The following is a 19,935-nucleotide window of genomic DNA, read 5'->3' as shown; positions in this document are numbered from 1 at the left end:
ATTGCATTAGTTAAGGAATAAAGACCCCAATTGAACAGGCACATGGGTTGCCATGTTCTGTTGCCATGAATCTAATAGAAGTTCTATGAATATGACATTTACAGAACAAGGTCTAATGTATATATCTATAAATATCCTTATATTCCTACATGTGGTACTCTAACAAAGACACTGGTTAGACTAAAACATTAGACCAAATGGTAGAACTCTAGCAGCTGCAAGCCTTGTAGATGTCCCCATATTCATTCAAGAATCAATAGAAAACAACGTCCAGAATATCACTGTTATCCCTTCTATTCCTCAATTTTGTAAGCCGTAACTTCTCAAGTACAAAGGAATAGAAAGGGCTGAAATAAGTCAGCAATATTCCTCACTGAAAGAACATAACCATGATTACTTACAGAGAAGGTTTAGTCTGTTCTGAGGAAGGGAGGGCATCTTCAAATGTGGTTGTTCCCATTGGTTGCTCAGGGAGGTGCGACTAAACTCTGCTTTTTTGCTCCCCCTATTGGGCTACTGCAGAACACTTTAGTTTTTTCCAAGCAGTATAGAGAAACAGTCAACTTGGCTTGACTTAACTTGATTTTACTAACATTTGAACCTTATAACTAGAACACAGATAGCATAGTTTGTTAGCGAAGAACAGAGGTAAGAAAGCAGAATAGTACTTAGTAGTTAAGGGGTTGGACTTGATGGCCCTTGTGGTCTCTTCCTACTCTATGATTCTACTTTTCTGAGCTGATGTGCCCTGTATATTTTTGGCTCTTGCCTCTTCTATGTTGATTAGCAATTGGAAGCTCTCGGTTGAGCCATTTGTGTTTCCTCTCTTGAGATTCTCTTGGTGCAATGTGGTTTGCAGGTGGAAAAGATGCCCTCCCTCCCTCAGAGCAGAAGGAACCTTCTCAGCAAGTAATCAAAGTTCCACTCTCTCTCTCTAAGCGGGAGGATATCTTCAAATGTGGGATGCCCAAGAATGGCATCTTCCTGATGCAAGTTGGGATTACAGTATTCTATTACATGCTGAAGTACCCTCCGGCTGAAGGCAGCGTCTGCTGAGGCAATGGTATTCAACTTGTATTCAGTCTCCTATCTTACCTCCTGCAGCTCTTGAGAATAGCCTTTTCTTATCCTTTGTATTACAAGGATTTTGTCTAGCTCCTCCCCAGAAAGCTTACCACACTCAAACGGGTATGCCATGAGAATAGCCTTAGATTCGAAGTCCACTAGCCAGGTTCTGAGCCAAGATGCCCTTCTGGACACAGTGGAAGCTACCACGGTGTGTGCTGCATAGGTCATTATGGACATTGCCTTCAACATCCTGTTCATGCCCTCTAGGATCCTGTGATTCTCAGGGAGAATGAGTTGGATGAGTTTGAGTGACCAGACAACAGAGGCTAAGGAGATTAGAGCTGATACTGTAGCAGCCCTATTGGCCAAGGCTTCATGGGACTTTTTGGCAACGAACTCTGCTTATCTATCTAATGAGTCCTTGATGGTGCCCCTTCCGTCCACTGAGAGGAGGTTGGAGGACTGAAGGGCAGCTATGGGGAAATCTACAAGTGGAAGTTGCAGCATTTTCATAGCCTGGCTATCAAGATGGTAGAATTTCTTTGCTGAACTGGAAAGTGTCATCATTCCAAGAGCTACTTTTCCTTTGCACAAAGCGCCCAAAGACCAGAGGCAGTGACAAAAAATCCTTATATCCAAAAATACCACTGAAGGCACCTTGTCTGAGAGCCCTAAGGAGGCAACAATGAAACAAACGAAGGCAACTGGAAACACAAATCAGTGCAGTTTGAGCTACATAAAGAAGAGAAGGCAATGCCTTTTATTAGAACTGTGAGTAATGAAAAAAGACACGCTTCTACCAGTAGCCAGTCTCATTCCTGGGGACTAGTACAACTAAATCCAATATGCTAACAATTGTTGTCAAAGCTAAGTAAATTATTTTAGGGGACTCATTCGTAAACATTTGAGATTAGCAGGAGAACAAGCCACTCCCTCACCCTTTGCAACGAATAATGTGTAGGGAATGGTGTGGAAAATCTTGTCTTTAGACAGTTTGTACAAAGAAACAGCCCACAGTCATTTGTGCAATTATGGGGACTTTTTTTTTACAGTGGTCTAATCACAAAAAATGGCTTCAGATTGTTTCCATGTACAATCTGGTTTCCATGGAGGTTTTGTCATATGATCTCAACACAGCTGGTTCCCATATGTGAACCTTCCTTCAGTTGTGCACTTCTGACTTAACTGCAGAGTTGCACTAAAAAAAATCTGTTGCTACAATATTTAAGAGGGTTGATTTTTCCTATCTGCATAATTTGATTTGAAGTAGGACTCTGAGCCAAAGTAGGAATAACAACAAGCATTTAGATACAGCGTTTTCAATGTTTGAAGCATGTTACAAATAATTGTAACCATTATAACATCATTGTAAGGTACGCCAGTATTTATGTGTTTTCCTAGAACCCTTGTGTTATACTACTACTAGTTCAAGTTTGAGTCATGTGTGTGAAATATTTTTCTGAAACTTGATAATATTTTACTGGAATTGTCCCAGTCTGTTCTCTGTAACTGAACATGAAGTTACTGTGTACAAAATATACTGGTTTTCCCAGTACTTTGATTGAATCAGTCCTTTGTAGACACCACCACCAACTAAGCTACCAAAAAGCTTCTCCAAGGCCGTTTCTGCACGGCCCATTTATGACGGCCTGGGGGCGCCAAAAAAGGCGCCCCCAGGCCGCCGTTCGCACAGGCCTGACTCTTCTTCCCTCCCCCCAGGGCGGCGTCAAGCCGCCCTAAACAACACCCCTTTAAAGGGTTGTTGTTGGGGAGGGAGCGTCTTCCTTGCGGCGCGGTGCGAACCGCGCCGCCGGGCGACGCTGTCTCCAAATCTCCGCCCACTCACGGTGTCCTCCTGCGTAGCCTGCAGGGCGTCGCCACGCCCACACTGTCCTCCGACCTCCAGGGGTCGGACGGCAGCGTGGGCTGAACTCAACGCCCTGCAGGCGACGAGGAGGACACCGTGGTGGCGGCGCTGAAGCGGCTCCGTGCGGAGCCGCCTGCCGTCTGCCGGCCTCCCCTTCGCCTGCTCGCACGCTTGCGTGCGAGCAGGCTCCCGCCCCCACGCCGGCAGAACTCCTGCCGGCGTGGGGGCGCCTCCTGGCCATGCAGAAACGGCCCAAGCTTTCTTTAAACCAGTGGTTCTCAACCTTTCTAATGCCGCGACCCTTTAATACAGTTCCTCATGTTGTGGTGACCACCAACCCTAACATTTAATCCATTTTACAGATGTAGAACACTGATGCAAAGAGTCTTAGGCGACCCCTGTGAAAGGGTCGTTCGAGGGGTCCTGACCCCAGGTTGAGAACCACTGCTTTAAACAATCTGCTGTATCATTATGGGGTTAAAACAAAATAGGGGAGGGGACAGTGCTGGAGAAGCCAAGTCAAGGAAAAGGGTGCTATATGGGGGGGGGGGGGACCTGTAAAAATTGTCACTTCCCATCCATACAGCAAGCAAACACACCTTTGAGTGCCGTCTTTCTGAAGTTGTTCCAATTCAGGCGCGAGAAAAATCAGAAAAGAGGGGACAATCTGGATTGTGGATGATCAGCATAGTGCCTCTCAGTCTGTGAATCCTAACCCAAAAGTGGGTTGGCAAGACTATGAAAATAGGCCTCAGGCTTTTGCAATGTTATTGATTTGTGTGTGGAGTCACCATACCAAGTAACTTTGGCCTCGCATGTCATTATACAAAAAAGGCTGGAGATCACAAACATGTTGGATATGCAAACAAACAAAACTCCAGTTTGAATGCCAAACAAGAGTATAACTTCTGTGCAAAATTAGCTTGTCATTTATAACATAGGTAGAGGTTGTACAAAACTAAATGTATAAAACTATTAACAAGCAATAAAGAAAAAGGAAATTATATGAAGAGATTACCATTAATAACAAAATTACTAAATATAAACAAAAATCTTACAGTATAATTTTAATACATTCCCATCCTTTTAAGGGATGAAATGTTTAAATTAAATCAGACATACAACAAGGCTTAGATCCATCTAAAGCCACTGTAAACCCAAAGACATAGGTGCACTATTAAGGTAATAATCTGGGCTGATGAAAGCAGAAGCGTACCAGGGGCAAATGGCGCCCGGAGACAAATTGTCTCCAGGACGCCCCCCAGGCTCTGCCCCCCACACCCTAGCTCCACCCCTAATGCCCCCAGGCTCCACCCCCACTGCCCTCAACCCTGCCCATGTCACCATGGACATGGGCAAGGTCTAGGGTGCCCACCTCCCCCCCAGGCTCCCCCTGCTGGCTGGGTTCCCAGCCGGCAGCCTGCAGTCTCTTCTGAAGAGGGGGGAGTTCAGGGTGGGGTTGAGGGTGCTCGTTGTTTTTTTGCGTGCCTCGGATGGGGTCGAGGCACGCAAAAACAATGAGACAGCAGGACTTCCTGGTCACGTGGGGCCCCGATTTTGCGCCCCCACGTGACCAGAAGAGTGGCGCCCGGGGACAAGGGGTACCCCTTGTCCCTAGGCAGATACGCCACTGGATGAAAGTAAACTAATTCCCTGACACATCTGCACTTCATCACTTACAATACATAAGCACTTTTGACTTCAGCAGAATTTGAAGAGTTAAGAATCACATAAATTAAAGTACCTTAATCTATTCTTATCAGAGCAAAATACGTCTACAATTATTCACGCTGTCTAAGGGCTCAAAAATTGCTTTAGCCATTAAGCTTATTTAGTAGACTTGAGAATTTCAGCAACACGGTATCATCCATGCACTGTGTCTATAGTAGAAACGTAAGAAAAACAGTCATAATGCTGTGGTACAATAAAATAAAAGGGCTACAAGTAAATTCACAAGCTCTTCTTCATTAGTAGAGAATGCAAGTGATAAAAAGGATAAGACAGTCAAAGGAAGCTAAAAAAATTAGGCAGCCTTCTTTCCTCAGAGTTAATTAGGTAAGAATAGTTCAGCAGGTCAGCCTTTATACTCCATGGAGATAGGTATTAAAGCATAATACCCCAGGGATCAGTAGTGAGCCAAGGACAAGCAACAAAACAAGCAAAGCATGAAGTCAAAGCAATATGTGTACACTCTCAGCTCATTTGTCCCATATGAAATTCAGCTTCTAGCTCAACACAATCAGTATATTTGTAATTAAGTTCCTGAAGGGGGGTGGGGGACCAAGCAAGCATATCTATTTTGTTTGTATTGTCTGATATGATTACGCTTTTGAAATGCCTCCACACACATTTTCTACCATGTTTCTCCTGGAATGCAACAGTTCTGTTGTTATATTCCATGGATGATTAACCATTTATTCTAGGTAGGGATCTTCCCAGGCTCACTGTGACCTTAACACATATGAATTACATGCCAGTAGAGGACATCGATAAATTAAAAGAAACTTAACTGTAAGGCTAGAATGTGATGACTAAAATAAAGTACATTAACCAAGGAGTATTGAAAAGACTAACAAAATCATGATGAAAAATACATGAGTAAGATTAGCCAATCCAGATAACATGCTAAGGTAGCAGCCAGACTTTACAATGCATGCTACTGAGCAGCTAGGCCAGGCATCTAACGCGCACAGTTCACCAAACCGTACACAGCCTATCAGCTTTGTAAGCAGCCAATCCACTCTCTTCACAACTTCTCTCCCCATTTTTATAGTTTTAGGAAAGCATCAAACAAAGGACTGAGGCCATCAGATATGCAGACCATACTGTACTGATAAGTCGTCAGTTCTGAAAACTTGAACAAGAGTTAGAAGGATCCTGCAGCTGCAAACTGATCCTACTAACATGCATATTTTAAAAGCAAATTAAATACAGCATTATTATAAAGAGAGTATATTGTGTAAATTACTATAATAATTGCATAACTATGAGAAATGCTTCAACAGCTGATAACAGTAAGAAGAAAATACACTTTTGTATACAGGCATTAATGCAAAAAGCATGACTTCACAATTTAATTAAACAGAATTAAAATGTGTGGCTCATTGCCAGGGTAAGTAGGTACAAAAATAAAATAATGCCCAATGATCTCATGAACAAAGTAATAAGTAAGGATGTGACTGTATGACCTGTAAGTATAATCCACAGAAAAGCCAAATACATTTTCACATTCTGTGGTACAAAGGAAGATAGTCATAAAGTGTATAAAGTCAATACAACTTATGTGAAACTAAGTTGATCTGCTGATTTCAACAGCACTTGGGCACAAATAGTATTCTTTAACTAACAACCAGAACATAAAGGCCACTTAGAACACAGTGCAACAAACTCTAGGGGCTATGGCTCCTAGAAAATTCATAGTGACGCCTAGCATTTTCAGCAGTTGGTATTTTCACTTACTGCCTACTGGTGATCTTCAGTACATGGACAAATCTGTTTGGTGATAGACAGAGGTTAGCTGTTTGTTGTGATGACATCCATATTTATTTTTATTCTATAACTATTATGTTATAACTTTTCTAAAGTATGAGTGGTTTAGGATTAGGTTTTGTGGAAGCATTAATTAGAAAGTATTCTCATTAAAATACAATCCCTGAAGGCTTAAAAGTCAGCCTGGCTTCTACATATTGGGGGGTGATTCATAAATTTTAAAACATGTCAAGGTCTGCCTCTAAAAACATTGAGTGCAACCCACAGAAAGGCAGTTGAGTCTAACTGCCTTTCTGTGGGTTGCACTCAATGTTTTTAGAGTCTCATTTGTATATACTACATCAGATATTCCATCCCATTATAATTACACTGCTTATTGATATCCACAGCAGAAATCACACGAAATAAGTTTTCTACAACAAAACCAATGGAATGTAACATAATAGGTTTAATTGGTCACTGTTTTATGACTTGTAATCTTTGTCTATCTTGTTACATACAATGTCAATTGTTTGAGAACATACTGCAACAGTTTCTTTTGTGAAAACAGATCTTAAAATACAGTTGATAAATTCCATTATTTTATCTATGTCTTCCAATAACATCCTCCTCTAACCATGAAAAATAGTTTCATTATGAAAGTTCAGCTACATCACAATTCTATGTGAGCATTCCTATTTCAGAAAAATCAAAACGTCCCATTTGTCAGAAAAAACCCTAAAATTCCATGATGAGCTGTTTTACAGTTTCCATTAAGTCTTCTGTATTCACAGTGGCCCAGATGTTACTAACATGCAAATCCTTTCACATAGCACGAAGTCACCTACAAATGTTTGCAAGGTTCTGTGAAAGCATAACAAGAAGCCATCTTAATTGATCTGTGGCTGTTACAACATACTTTGCAGAGAACAATAAACTTTTTGTATGTTGATATAAAGAGGTCCAACCCTATCTTTTGGGTGTTAGAAAAAGTGTACTGCATTCTCTTCTTTAATATCTGAGCATCCTATTCATAAAGAAAACACATCCTTTCTATTCCAGTGGTAGGAATTTAACCACAACATAACTCTCCTGTACAACCTCTTTCCCCTTGCAAAGTGCCAACTAAGCAAAGCAAGCATAAAATCTGAAAAAGAATATTCACAAAGGTCCAACTAGCAGCGACTCCACTCCTGGTGGGTGTAATCAAATACAGACATAAGCAATATAGATCATAGCTTGACCCATTATTTACCTCTCAGGACATCCTTACTTATTCCAACGGTAGAATGAACTTTTATGCCTTCCAGCAGCTGTACCCCTCCATTCACGGCCCAAGGCAAGGCAAGATCTACGCGGGATCGCATAAGCACCACCGACCTCTCAACCCAAAGTGTTTCTACTACTCCACCACTGGCATCATACACCCTCAGCACGCCCATACCCAGAGAAGACAAATTCCACACTCCCACTCCTGAACACACACCCTCCTTGCAGCCTCCCTCGTTAACACACGAGGAGCCTCTCTTCGCCCCACACCACACTTGCGCAGAGAGCCGCCTTCCCCATCCCTGATGCAGGCTCATCTTTCCCCCAGGCTGCCAGCCACCAGGTCCTTTTCCAAACACACCACAATTCGCCGCCGTTGTCGCTCCGCTCCTGCAGACGGAGGCAGGCAGACAGAGCACGCGCTGCCTCTTACCTTGCTCGCAGTCGCAGGCAACCTCTCATAGCCCCTCCGGCGGTACCGCTCCGGGCATCAACCGCTGCGCCGCTTTTGGGAAGGGAAGACGGCTCTCTTCTCCTTACCTCAGACCAGGGCAAGAGAGGCGCGCAAAGCTGGCGAGAAGCCCTCCTTCCTCCTCCTTCTTCTCGCGCGCGCTCTTCATCCTTCTTTGGCCAAGGATGCCGCCGCGCGCCGAGAGCAGCACAAACAGTCCCCGCCTCGCGCAACGCTGGCAGCCCCCGCGCTACAGAAACTCGCTGACTGCGCCTTGAGACACCCCAGGACGATGCCACGCAGGCGCACTCTAAGGCATCATGGGAAATGTGGTCTTGTGTCCTATAGTCTTTTTTCGCGGTGACAAAAGGGCAGAGGCTCCTCTGCTTGATTTGCTGAGTTGTCTGAAGACTGGAGAGAAACAATAATACCAAAAACAAGATCAGTAAGAAACAGCAGGAGACCGATCAAAAGGTAATGTTAGATAAGATCATGTAGTAAGCGGAGTATTCTGACAGTGGGGAATTAGCTCAAATGGTAGAGCGCTCGCTTAGCATGCGAGAGGTAGCGGGATCGATGCCCGCATTCTCCAGCTTTTTCGGCGAGTGTTAAAACCATTTTTTACTCGTATAGGTATTTGGGTAATCTTTTGGTTTAATAAGCAAGTACAGTTGGGGAAAAAAAAGGAATGTGATTCCGGGAAACTAGGGAAAAGCAAGCTATCACTGCTAGGGGTGTCAGTTGTATTCCCCACCAAACATACGGTTTTGATCATGAATATTTACACTAGACTGGCATGTCTCATGAACACTCAATTCCTGAGTTTGCATGAATGACGACAGGCCTGGAAGACAGTTTTTCATGCATTAGTTTTCTTGCCAATTCCCCAGAAGTCCTAAGAACCCTAATAATTATTTGGTTATGGTTATTTGTTCCTTTTCTCCTTTGGTGGATCAACGCTGCCCTGAAACTTCAAAGGGACAGAATAAAATACTTTCACCTAACAAAGCAACGGAGGATAGCTATAACATCCATCTAACTACTAGTGTAGAGCGTTAGGACTGGTATTGCTACACTAGTAGTAAGCTTAGCATCTACTGCATATTTATTTAATTTATGTTACTTATAGACACTTTTCTCACTGAGAGATAACGTAAATCAAAAGGATGAGGAAATCTAACAAACCATGTAACAGGACTAGGACAGCAGAAATCTGCAATTAGGCATAAACATTATGCCAGTAAAGGTTTCTGTCTTGTCTTGTCTGTCTTGCCTGACATAAGTATTCAACATGACATGTTGAGCAATGCAAGAAATAATATTTAATATTTAATTAATATTTAATAATAGAAATATAATGCTGTGAGAGAAATATTAAAAATATACAACAACAAATAAAACATAGTAGTATAGTCCACAGACCCATTCCCTCTACTTGTCTTCCTGAATCATTCTGTTACACTGCAGCCCTATTCCTTTTTAAGGAAAATGCTCTCTTAACATCTGTTGTACAGAGTTTGCAGAAAACCAGAACTGTAGCACCCTGTCCTTTATTGGATTGCATGTTGCCAGCCCCCCATTTTTATCTAGACACCCCCAAGGTGTTGCTGAAGACTGTTCCTGAAACCAGCAGCATGCAAGGTGTGTGCTCAGCCTCTAAGTCACAGACCCTCCTCTCAGCATGATATTCTCCTGGACTTTAGAAATGGTGTGGCAAACACTCTTAGTCATTTGCAATCCAGGCATTAGTGGGATAGTGTGATTTTTCCTGATTTTTGATTAATTTCATCCACCGTCTGGTCCTTTAATTCATAGCTGGCCATGTCAGCTTCACTATCTGCTTGGAAGTCCCATTTTATTTGATGGGGCTTATTCCCAATCCCAGGAATAGAGTTCTAAAGACTACACACCCTGAAACTCTTGTTTTACATCTAGGCATTAACCCTCAGTCATATCCCCATCTCAGAATGCATGAAATTGCTTATATTGCTAGTAGACAGGAGAGCAGCTATTAGTTGTGAATGATTCCATTGCAACTAATTTTTTATGAAACATGATATGTAGCCCTGGAAAAGCTGTATATTGTTTTCAGTCCAGTCCACCGGGGGCGGGGGGGGGGGGTAGTTTCATGGCTGGGCCAGCACAGCCCCACCACCACCCAAGAGATTCCCAGTGCCACACGCTGCCACAAAGAGGGAAATATTCCAGCCACCCTGAAACTCTCCTATGCAGTTGCACCACACTTGGGCTGCCAATGGGCTATGCCACACTTTTAGCTGGTGTAAGTTAATGCCAACCAAAGGAGATGTTCTGGGCTGAAAACCGTCAGGGAGCTGACTAAAGTTGGTTCTGCCCCTGAGAACACCCCCATTGGTGCTGGCATGGGCTCCAGCAGCAAATTAGCACCAGGCAATACAGAGCCCCAGTGCCAGCCTCAGTGGCCACCACAGCAGCATCAGGGCCATTTATGCCACATGGACTGGCAATGAGATTAGCACCAGGATCACACTGGCTCCACAGCCCTCCCCCCAGCCATGGATGACATTGTTTGACATGTGACTCTCATTTACTTTTCAGTCTGATCTCTTGTAAACATTTTGTAGTAAATGAAAGTAGCAGCTGCGCTTTGTGGCAAAATCTATCAAGTTTTTATACTTTGCACTCAAAATGCAACAGGCAGCAGAGACGACGACGAGGAGGAGTTGGTTTTTATATGCTGCTTTTCTCTACCTTTAAGGAGTCTCAGATCATCTTCCCTTCCCTACAACAGTCACCTTGTGCGTTAGGTGAGGCTGAGAGACTTCTGAGACCACTGTGGCTAGGCCAAGGACATCAAGCAGGCTGCATGTGGAAGAGTGGGAAATCAAAAGTGGTTCTCCAGTTCAGAGTCTGCCACTCTTAACTGCTATAGGCCATGCTGGCCTACACATGCTCTTTGTCCAATGTGAACAATTCAGAACACACTGCATTTGCAGGTGTTTTTTACAATAGAGAGCAAAAAAAGTCTCATCAGAAATGCTAGTGTAACCTCAGCTTGTGGGTTCTGTGGGGCAGTACTTGGAAGGAGTTGCAAAGAACCAATTTTTAAACAACAAAATGGTTTACTTTTCTTTACAATTAACACTTGTAAAACATCAACATTTAACGTTACAATTCAAGGTCCTGTTCAGGTTGCATTTCAAGTCCTTCTATTTACAGTCTACTGATATTGCCAAGTCCAAATTCTTCTTTGCTGGTGGTTGGTTTTGAAGACTCCAAGGGCTTGATGAACAGGTTGCAACATGATGAAGGTTTCCAGGAGAACTCTCACCCATTACAACCACACAAGAAAACCCTGAAACAATAAACTCCAACATTTACAACATAGCAAAACAACAACTACCTTCCCAGTAGTTCCCAACAATATTGAAATTACCTTAACAAGGTGTTAAGGGCTTATAGAAATCAAGGTCCAAGTCTGGTAGCCTTGTTCTTCTGCAAAAGAGCTCTTGCAGCCTCTCTGCTGCTCCGAGTCTCCACCCCCTTACTGGGTCAACCCATTCTGGGCATGGGGGTTACACTAGTACAATGCAATGTCATCAGGATCATAATTATAACTGCTCCACAAATCAGTATGAAACAGTGATATTAAAATGGCTGCTATTTCACCAGAGAGTCTACCACTAAACAAATGGAGGAGCTGATAACAAAATCTACAGAATAGATTGCTGACTCAGTAAGGTCATATTCTTTAAATTCCATGGGTTGTGCTTTAATACTGTGCTGTACTAAAACCAATGAGATGTGCTTTAATACTGTGTTGTACTAAAACCAATGGATCAGACCTATACGTTGAATTAGGGGTTAAAAGCATATTTAATTTTTATTCTGTACTGAGCCTCTGCTAGGTGTTAAATATTCAGACTTATGCTTCCTATTAAGGACTGCATTGATGCCACCGAGCAATAGTCCTGGGACGAGGTAAGAGGTGTTTGTTTCAGTGTTGTGTAAATTTTACATGCAGAATTTTTCTGTAATTTAAAATTTATGATGCTGCTATAAACTGTGTGATTCATGCTGCTCATGATGTGTTTATTTACCTGAAGATTGTTCTGATTTGTTGTAATATATTTCTTGCAATCTACAATATGACTTGATCCAAATGTATGGTAGCAGTTTTCAACTATGCCTTTTCTTATCTAATGACATGATGCTCCATTCCTATGTCATTATAAACATCTCTCACAGCTTTCAGATTTCATTCAGTATTTGCCTCAAGACTCTCCCATTAATTACTCTTAAAGATACTGGCCTCAGAAGCAGTAAGCTGCCATCTTGAATTAGGGCTGTCATCTTGAAATCAGACCTTATGACAGCATTATTCTCTCATGTCTATGGAACCCTTAAAATATTAATTTAAAAAATCAGCTTTTTGTGTGTGTGTTAATTCAATGCCAGTCTAACAGAAGCATCAAGACAACATCTCATCTCATGTGCCCAATACCAACCATTTACAGTGCCATTGGGGATGCATGGAGATTATGGGCATCTTCCTTTAATTTGTAGTGAATGCTTTGTATTTGCATCTTCTGCTGGATAGGCTGCAGGAGGTGCTGAGTGGAGGCTGGAACTATACCTTAGCCTTAATCTTAGGGAAAATGGCAGCCTTCATTTGAAAATATCAAAATCAGCAGTTGAGCAAATATCTCTCTAGTGTAAAATGAAATATAAATGTAAATGAAATATAAGAGTCCCTTATAAGGGCAAGACTGGAGGAAGATATCATTGTATTAACAGAACTGGACTGTAATTTAGATTATACACTAGCTAAAGAATCAAGGGCCACCCAACTGGTTAATAATACTTAGTGGATGGGTGGAGGACCCCATCATTACATCCCTAATCAACTCAATTTCCTCTACATTTTGTATTTCCCAAAATTACAAAAAATACAAAAACAAAAGCAGTGTAATATCCTTTATTGATTGCATTAGAAAATAAGAATGAAGTTTTTGTTTCACTTTATCATCAGACTGGAAAAAACAGCAACTCCCTCGCTAAATAAGAGACACTTTGTGTTTGTGGGGGATCACTTGGTTGGGGGATTAGCGCAATGCTGTTTGAGCATGTTTTTAACAGGAAGCTGTGGATTGAGCAGAAACGTATATTTGACGGCGGTATAAACGGCAAAGACTGGGGAGGTTTAGGTTCATATCTCTGTGAACTCTGGGTGATCTTGGGCCAGTCTGTCAGCCTACGCTACCTCATGATGATGAGGATGGAAGAACCACTCATGCCGCAACAGCTCTTCGTCTGAAGGGTGGAATAGACACATCAGGCATAGGGAAATTTCAAATAACGGTCAGGAACTCAGATGCCCCATGATGTGCGAATACCGTCAGCATTCTACCAATCGCAGCTTGAACTGCTGCCCTTGTAACCAATCAGAGATGTTGCGGGGCAACATCTAAGGCTAAGCGTTGCTTTCTTTTAGACATGACGTCAGGACGAATGCGACTGAGAATGTATAAATCAGAAATGCAGTAGACGGTATTGGCTCCACAGCGCCATCTGGCGAGCGTGAAGGTATGAGGGACTACTAAAATAATAAGCGACCCTCTTCATTTCATGACACCTCTTTCCTTTAGAAAGAAAGACGATACCGTATTCCATTGGTGCTCCTTTCCCCACAGAACCCGCACTGATTTAATCTTACTCGAACTGAGTTTATGATCGGGGCATAAATAGGCTGATTAAAAAAACACATGTTCTTCATTCTTGAAGGGTCGTCTGGTCAGTAGGTTGCAACAAAAATAAACATAAGTCTAGTAATATTTTAAGAGCAAACAGTCTCCAGCCAAAGAAGAAAAGAAGAAATCCCTGGGAGTGAAAATCCAATGCAAAGGTGGAAACGGAAAGTTTAACACAATATGTCTCCGCCTACAGCGTTGAACGAGCTCTCGGGATTTCTGAGTCATGATAGGTGTAACTATGTTTGCAATATCCGGGACTCCCCGCTGATTGCGTCGGTAAGGAAAACTAGTGAACAGTCAGTTTTCGACATTCGATTTGAATTTTACATAATTGTGTCACCATGTTACTTAACCCTGTTTTTCCTCTTACGTGGGAAGGACTGCCGAAGTGAGGAGTTACTGCACCATATTTGAAGATCAGGTGTAGATTTATTCTAGAATAAAATTCTGAGTCTTCAGAGTCCCATGGTACCGAATTCATAACAGAGATTCACTTGCCTCGAATGCAATTGCGTGGATTCCAGACCCCAGGCAGTTATTAGCTGATCTTTCCAGAAACTTCCGTTTCAGAGATCCCAGCTCACTAAACTTTGTCAGGCAAAGTTATGAGAACTGATTGTTGTGGGTTTTCTGGGTTGTGTGATGAGAAAGTTATGAGAAACTTTTTTCGAGGGAAATAGTGGAGTAAAGGGAAGAAAGGGGCGAGGACGTGCGGACGCCAATCGCTTACGAACTAATTTATGTTAATATTAATAGTTTATATCGGTCCACCGTCATTAGATCTGAGAGGCTGAACAGGAATCTGTTTCAATTAAGAAACAAGCAGGCAGCAGGAAGAGGTGTTGCTATGCATTTTCAGGAGGCAAAAACACAATAGTCTGGACTCTTGAAAAAAAATTGGCCCTAACCTCGGGTTTCGATGCCAGGGAGGTCCATGAAATTCTCTGCTGTGGCGACGCCCTGGAGTTTTCCCAAGGGCTGGAAATACTTAGGGGACTCGCCCAGCTACAAGGAAACGCCAATAGGAGATGACTGCTGGGTTCTCCTCGCCAGCTCATGAGGTTGAGTCAGGAGGCTGAGTAATTCAAGTTAGAAGTTAACCCGTTTTTTTGTTTTTGTATTTCAAGGCATTATTTATGCTTTGGGCTCAGATCTTGTAAGAAACAGTGCCTCCTAGAAAACCTTTATTGCATGCTTCAAGCCTGCAGATTAGTTGTAATATAAAACACTGCTGTCAAATAGCACAGAACATGTAATAAACATTGTGGTAGTTTCTGCACAGCACACTAATAACGCATGTGTGACACGTTGGTAATGAACCCGGTTTCCCCTGTTTGCCTTTGCACTGCAGATTTCACCCCTCCAGAAAGAGGCTGCAGACAGTCTGGACTGTCTGGGTTGGTGTGGCTTCTTTGCTTTGCTTTCTCCAAAAAGATTGTTAATGTGCTTGAGGAAACTATATCGGGCTGAATCCGTTTTGGGGAATAGCCCTGTGCGAAGTTTGTCCCCAAAACGAGATAAATAGCTTCCTTAGCCCAATATATTTGGGCTGTGCAGAAACCATCAGAAATAGGATGACAATAGTTAGCAAAACAATGCCAAAAGAATCAGACATGAGATAACCAGTGCAGAAAATGGAACTGCAGCAGTATACAATAGTATGCAGCAAGACTAGGACACATCTCCAACCATTTTTACAGTACCGACATCTTCAGAATCCTGACAGCATGCTGTGAAGAAGAAGAGTTTCAATTTATATTCTGATTTTCTCAACCATAAGGAGTCCCAAAGCAGCTTACAAACTTCTCTTCCCTTCCTCACAACAGATACCTTGTGATGTAGGTGGGGCTGAGAGAGTTCAGAGAGAACTCTGATTAGTTTAAGGTCACCAAGCAGACTTCCTGTGCAAGAGTGGGGGAAACACTCATGTGGAGGAGTGGGGAATCAAACCTGGTTCCCCAGTTTTTACCACTCTTAACCACTGCATCATTCTGGGTCTCTAAGCTCCAAACTCGGGTGGCAGCCATCCATCCATCCATCCATCCATCCATCCATCCATCCATCCATCCATCCATCCATCCATCCATCCATCCATCCATCCATCCATCCATCCATCCATCCATCCATCCATCCATCCATCGTGGTCACCAAGAACTGTGGGACTAGAACATCCATCCATCCATCCATCCATCCATCCATCCATCCATCCATCCATCCATCCATCCATCCATCCATCCATCCATCCATCCATCCATCCATCCTATTCTTCTGCCGAAGACGTCATTTTTTCCCATCCCCATTTTATCACCACAACAACTCAGTAAAACAGATTAGATGGAAAGTGAGCGATTGGTCCAATGTGACCCAAAGCATTTCATTGCAACTCACACTCTTGGGTCAACACTGTGTCCAAGCTAGCTCTGGGAAGGAGTTCAAATCAGCCCATCCACCACTTGAGGACAGAGGGCCATTCAGAAGAGCCCCCTTTAAATTCCATACTGCTTTGAGATTAAGGTGGTAAGAGATTAATACTATTGTGTATGAGATGTGTACGAGATTAATACTATTGAATATGCACAAAATGGCTACATCAGGAGGCAGAGCCAGCCACAAAATGGCTGCCACAGCCTGCCTGCAATCATACAATACAGATGGCAGCTGCTACCAAGTGTTTTTTTTTTAAATCTGCACAGTTAATTAACTCACTCATGGCCAATCAGCATAGGTGGAGCTACCAAGGGGCCGGATATCTCCCCTCCCCCTCAGGCTGCCTCCGCAGCCCATAACAGGCTGCTCTTTAAAAGGTTTAGGGCTTTAAAAAGTAAGTGAGGTGTTTTGGGGCGGGGGTGATTTTGTCCCTGGCACCATTTTCCCTTCCTAGGCACTGCCAATCAGAACTAGGAAGAGTCCTACCTGGGCCTGCCCACTTTTTAGAAACACTTCCGAGGCGCTTGTGTTGAGGGGAATAAAGCTGAAGAGGAGAACTGCTAATTGTGACCTAGTAGTTTGAGATGTGGGACAGCTGGATCCACATCAGCTTTGTTCCCCTCAACACAATAAAATTACTCTTCATAGAAACACATATGCTGTAGTGTTATTCAGGGCCCATTTTATCATACTATTTGTTGAACTGGTTTTGTAATTTCATTTTGTAATTTCTCTTGAGAAATTCTTGTGGAAAGGAGTAAAAGAAACTGTTATCTTTACTAATCTGTTTAAATAAACAATTTGAACAAAATGTTCATGTTTATTGCAACTGTCATAGTCATTGCTGAAATCTTGGGGGTGAAATAATCAGTAAAACTAGAAAACCAGAAAGGTGCTGTTGGTTGCCACTGGTCAGGATGAGAAATAATCTTTGTGTTACTGGCTGAATGTGAAGTAGAAGTTTTTTAAAATTCTGTTCTAATTCCAGATACCAAATGCAACTCATTGTCTGATGTTGCCTACAATGGCCTCATAACACTATTTCTAGATATACTGTGGTGTTATGTTGAAATCAGTGGATTTGACTTCTGGATCACACATGCATGGGATCACTAGATTTCTTTCTTACTGTTATCTCTGTAGGAGCACAGACAGGCAACCCAAAGTCAATCCAGCTTAAGTGGAACTTAAATAAGCATACATCTAATTGCAGACCTAACCATTTTTTTAAAAAAAATATGAACGGTTTAACAGCTGACATGTATGTTGTATGACACTATCTACTTGTACAGATAGGATATCATGTGGTGTAATGGTTACAGGTAGCAGACTCTAATCTGGAGAACCGGGCTTGATTCCCCACTTCTCCACAGGAAGCCTGCTGGGTGATCTCGGGTTAGTCACAGTCCCCTCAGAACTCTCTCAGACCCACCTACCTCACAAGGTATCCGTTGTGGGGGAAAGAAGGAAAGATGGTTGTAAACCCTTTGAGACTCCTGAAAATAGAAAAAAAGTGGGGTATAAAAACCTCTTTTTCTTCTACGTAGGGATGAAACATGCAATAGGTAAGTTGAGGTTGTGACATTCTTTTCAGCAGTTGTGCAGAAAGGCAGAGATATCTACTTCTAAAATAAACTGTAGAGAAAAACCTAGCAGGTTTTTAAAAAACATAAAAGCAATTTCATAATGACATTCTTAGGATTTTGTGTAATGGTGCACACATACATACACACACACACACAACAAAACAACAAATTGCCTGGCACTCTGAAAGACTGACATTGTAAGCAATCCACCTTGGGTCCTGAAAGCTTGTACACTATTTTTGCAGTAGTGTGGTTGCTCCCAGTAAAACACACTGTTGGGATTTTGCAAGTGTCTGTCCCAACTCAGTTGTACAGTAACCTTTATTAGGCATCAAATACACCAGATAAAATTAGACAAAATAAGAGAACTGGGAGAAATGTCAAAAGTGTACAAACATATACAGAGAAGGAAGCCCAGAGGATTATTTCAGAGTATTAATCAGGAAATTGACCACCATTTCCAATAAAATGGGATCCTGATTATTCAGGAGATAATTCAGTTTGGAGTTAGGAGGGCAAGGGCCTGCCAAAATTGGAGCCAACAACGCAGTTATAAAAGGTTTGTATGTAAACAAGTTGCTGAAGTCTCTGTTTATGACCTGATCTATTGATTAGCTATTGGTCAGTGAGATAGCCATTGCTTACACGTTAGTGAGCATGTACATTGGAATTTGTTTGAGCAGACACAACACCAGTGCCACCTCGAGCACGAGACAGCAGATAGGTAGTAAGATGTAACCAAAATTACAGTAACGTAGATGTGTAACAGGAATGGATTTATTTTATCTCCATGTAACCCTCCCTTTATAGTTAGTAAACACACATATAAAAAGCATATGTGTTCTTTATACCCAACCCACACTCTATGGCGCTTTACACATTCATTCTGACATATACTTCTGAAGTGGATTCTAGCTCACTCAATGCTAGTTTTTAAGACGCCACAATATATTTGTTTGTTTTAACCGTGAGAGACTAACAGGGCTCTCCCTTCAGGCGAATGTCAGGAAACAGCTTGGCATTAAATAGTTGCTAGGTAAAACAATAAGCCAGTCTTAAAACTAGTAAAAAAAAAATCCCTCCGCCTGCTTATGTCTTTAAAAGCGTGTCATCTTTCCAGGAAGAGACTTCCAAATTGAAACTGATGCCTCAGAGTCTTAAAATGGAGCAAGTGACGCTGCTTCTGGGAAAAGCCATGAGGTGACGGGGGAGGCGGTCGCAGCACACCCAGGTTAGGACAGGCGGGGCTCACTGGCGAAAGATCCCCGGCCTCGGAGTTCTGGAACGCTGAATTATCCCACCCCCCACCCGCGAAAGTGCCGCGCCCTATGCAGATTTTGCCTTCGCTCTTCCAATTAGGTGCGAGAAGCTGGAGGGGGCGGGGCTTCTGTCGTCCGCGTTGGTGCCCCGTTTATTGCCCCGCTGGAGCGCCTGGTCTTTTCTTCCGGTTCGGACGATCTGGTAAGAGCCTGCTGGTTTCCAGGCATTGCAGTTATTACAACAGCCGCCCCTCGGTCTTGTGAGCTGGTTCCTTCGCGGCGCAGGGCTGCGGCCTCAGGGGGTTCAAGACCGTGGATTTGGGCCGATCCCGGCGTCATGTTGGCAAGGCAGAAAGTTTTCGCCCGTGGCCCGAGATAGCCCAGCATAGGAGAAGCTGTGAGCAAATGTATGCAGAGAGATGTGGGTGAATGCGTTTTGTCTCGCCAACGTCACGTCGAAATTGGGCCTGGTTTTGTTCATTCCTAGCAGGGCTGAAGATGAGGTGCTCCCATCCTCCGCCACTGTTTTTCTGGGCGACAGACGTGGCCCAGAAACTTCAGCAGCAGCTGGTGCTGCTGCTGCTGGCTGGCTGGCTTTGGACAGAGGAATGCGTGTGCCCTGTCTCGTTTTGGGTGGAAGAATCTCCATTCATTATTATTGCAGCAACTGAGAGCCGGTCGCTCTCCCTTTTCCCGAGAGGAACTGCTGATGTTGTCATAGTGGATGTTGTCAGAGGGACGAGGAGAAAGTGCTAGGCGACATGGATCAGTTTCCTCCAAACACCAAACGCTATAAGAAGGAGGCTGC

General features: G+C 43.0%; 2 protein-coding genes and 1 non-coding gene across 7 annotated transcripts in view; 2 read left to right on the top strand and 1 right to left on the bottom strand.

Moving 5' to 3' along the window:
* The window catches only part of LOC125426936 (USP6 N-terminal-like protein), a 125,836-nt gene extending 117,455 nt beyond the window's left edge, over positions 1-8,381 (bottom strand). Inside the window, exon 1 of one of the 2 annotated variants that reach the window (XM_048485814.1) lies at positions 8,106-8,381. The gene's annotated coding sequence lies outside the window, so the exon portion shown is untranslated. The remainder of the gene's footprint in view (positions 1-8,105) is intronic. The other variant, XM_048485815.1, reaches the window with a different exon arrangement.
* A 194-nt stretch (positions 8,382-8,575) lies between these two features.
* Positions 8,576-19,935, top strand: part of RNH1 (ribonuclease/angiogenin inhibitor 1) — a 29,159-nt gene continuing 17,799 nt past the window's right edge. The window contains exon 1 of one of the 4 annotated variants that reach the window (XM_048486231.1): positions 8,576-8,597. Coding sequence is in view for 2 of the 4 variants with exons in the window: in XM_048486228.1 (XP_048342185.1) it covers positions 19,197-19,329 (133 nt within the window). In the remaining 2 variants the exon portion in view is untranslated. Of the gene's footprint in view, positions 8,598-19,181; positions 19,330-19,396; positions 19,549-19,935 lie in introns of those variants that run through there. The other 3 variants (XM_048486228.1, XM_048486230.1, XM_048486229.1) reach the window with 3 other exon arrangements.
* On the top strand, positions 8,643-8,715 carry TRNAA-AGC. The gene has a single exon. It is a non-coding gene; the product is annotated as a tRNA-Ala (tRNA).

Source organism: Sphaerodactylus townsendi, linkage group LG02 (assembly GCF_021028975.2).
Source record: "Sphaerodactylus townsendi isolate TG3544 linkage group LG02, MPM_Stown_v2.3, whole genome shotgun sequence".
NCBI lineage: Eukaryota > Metazoa > Chordata > Lepidosauria > Squamata > Sphaerodactylidae > Sphaerodactylus > Sphaerodactylus townsendi.
The sequence above is the reverse complement of the archived record's forward strand: the minus strand, read 5'-3'. Positions and strand labels throughout refer to the sequence as shown.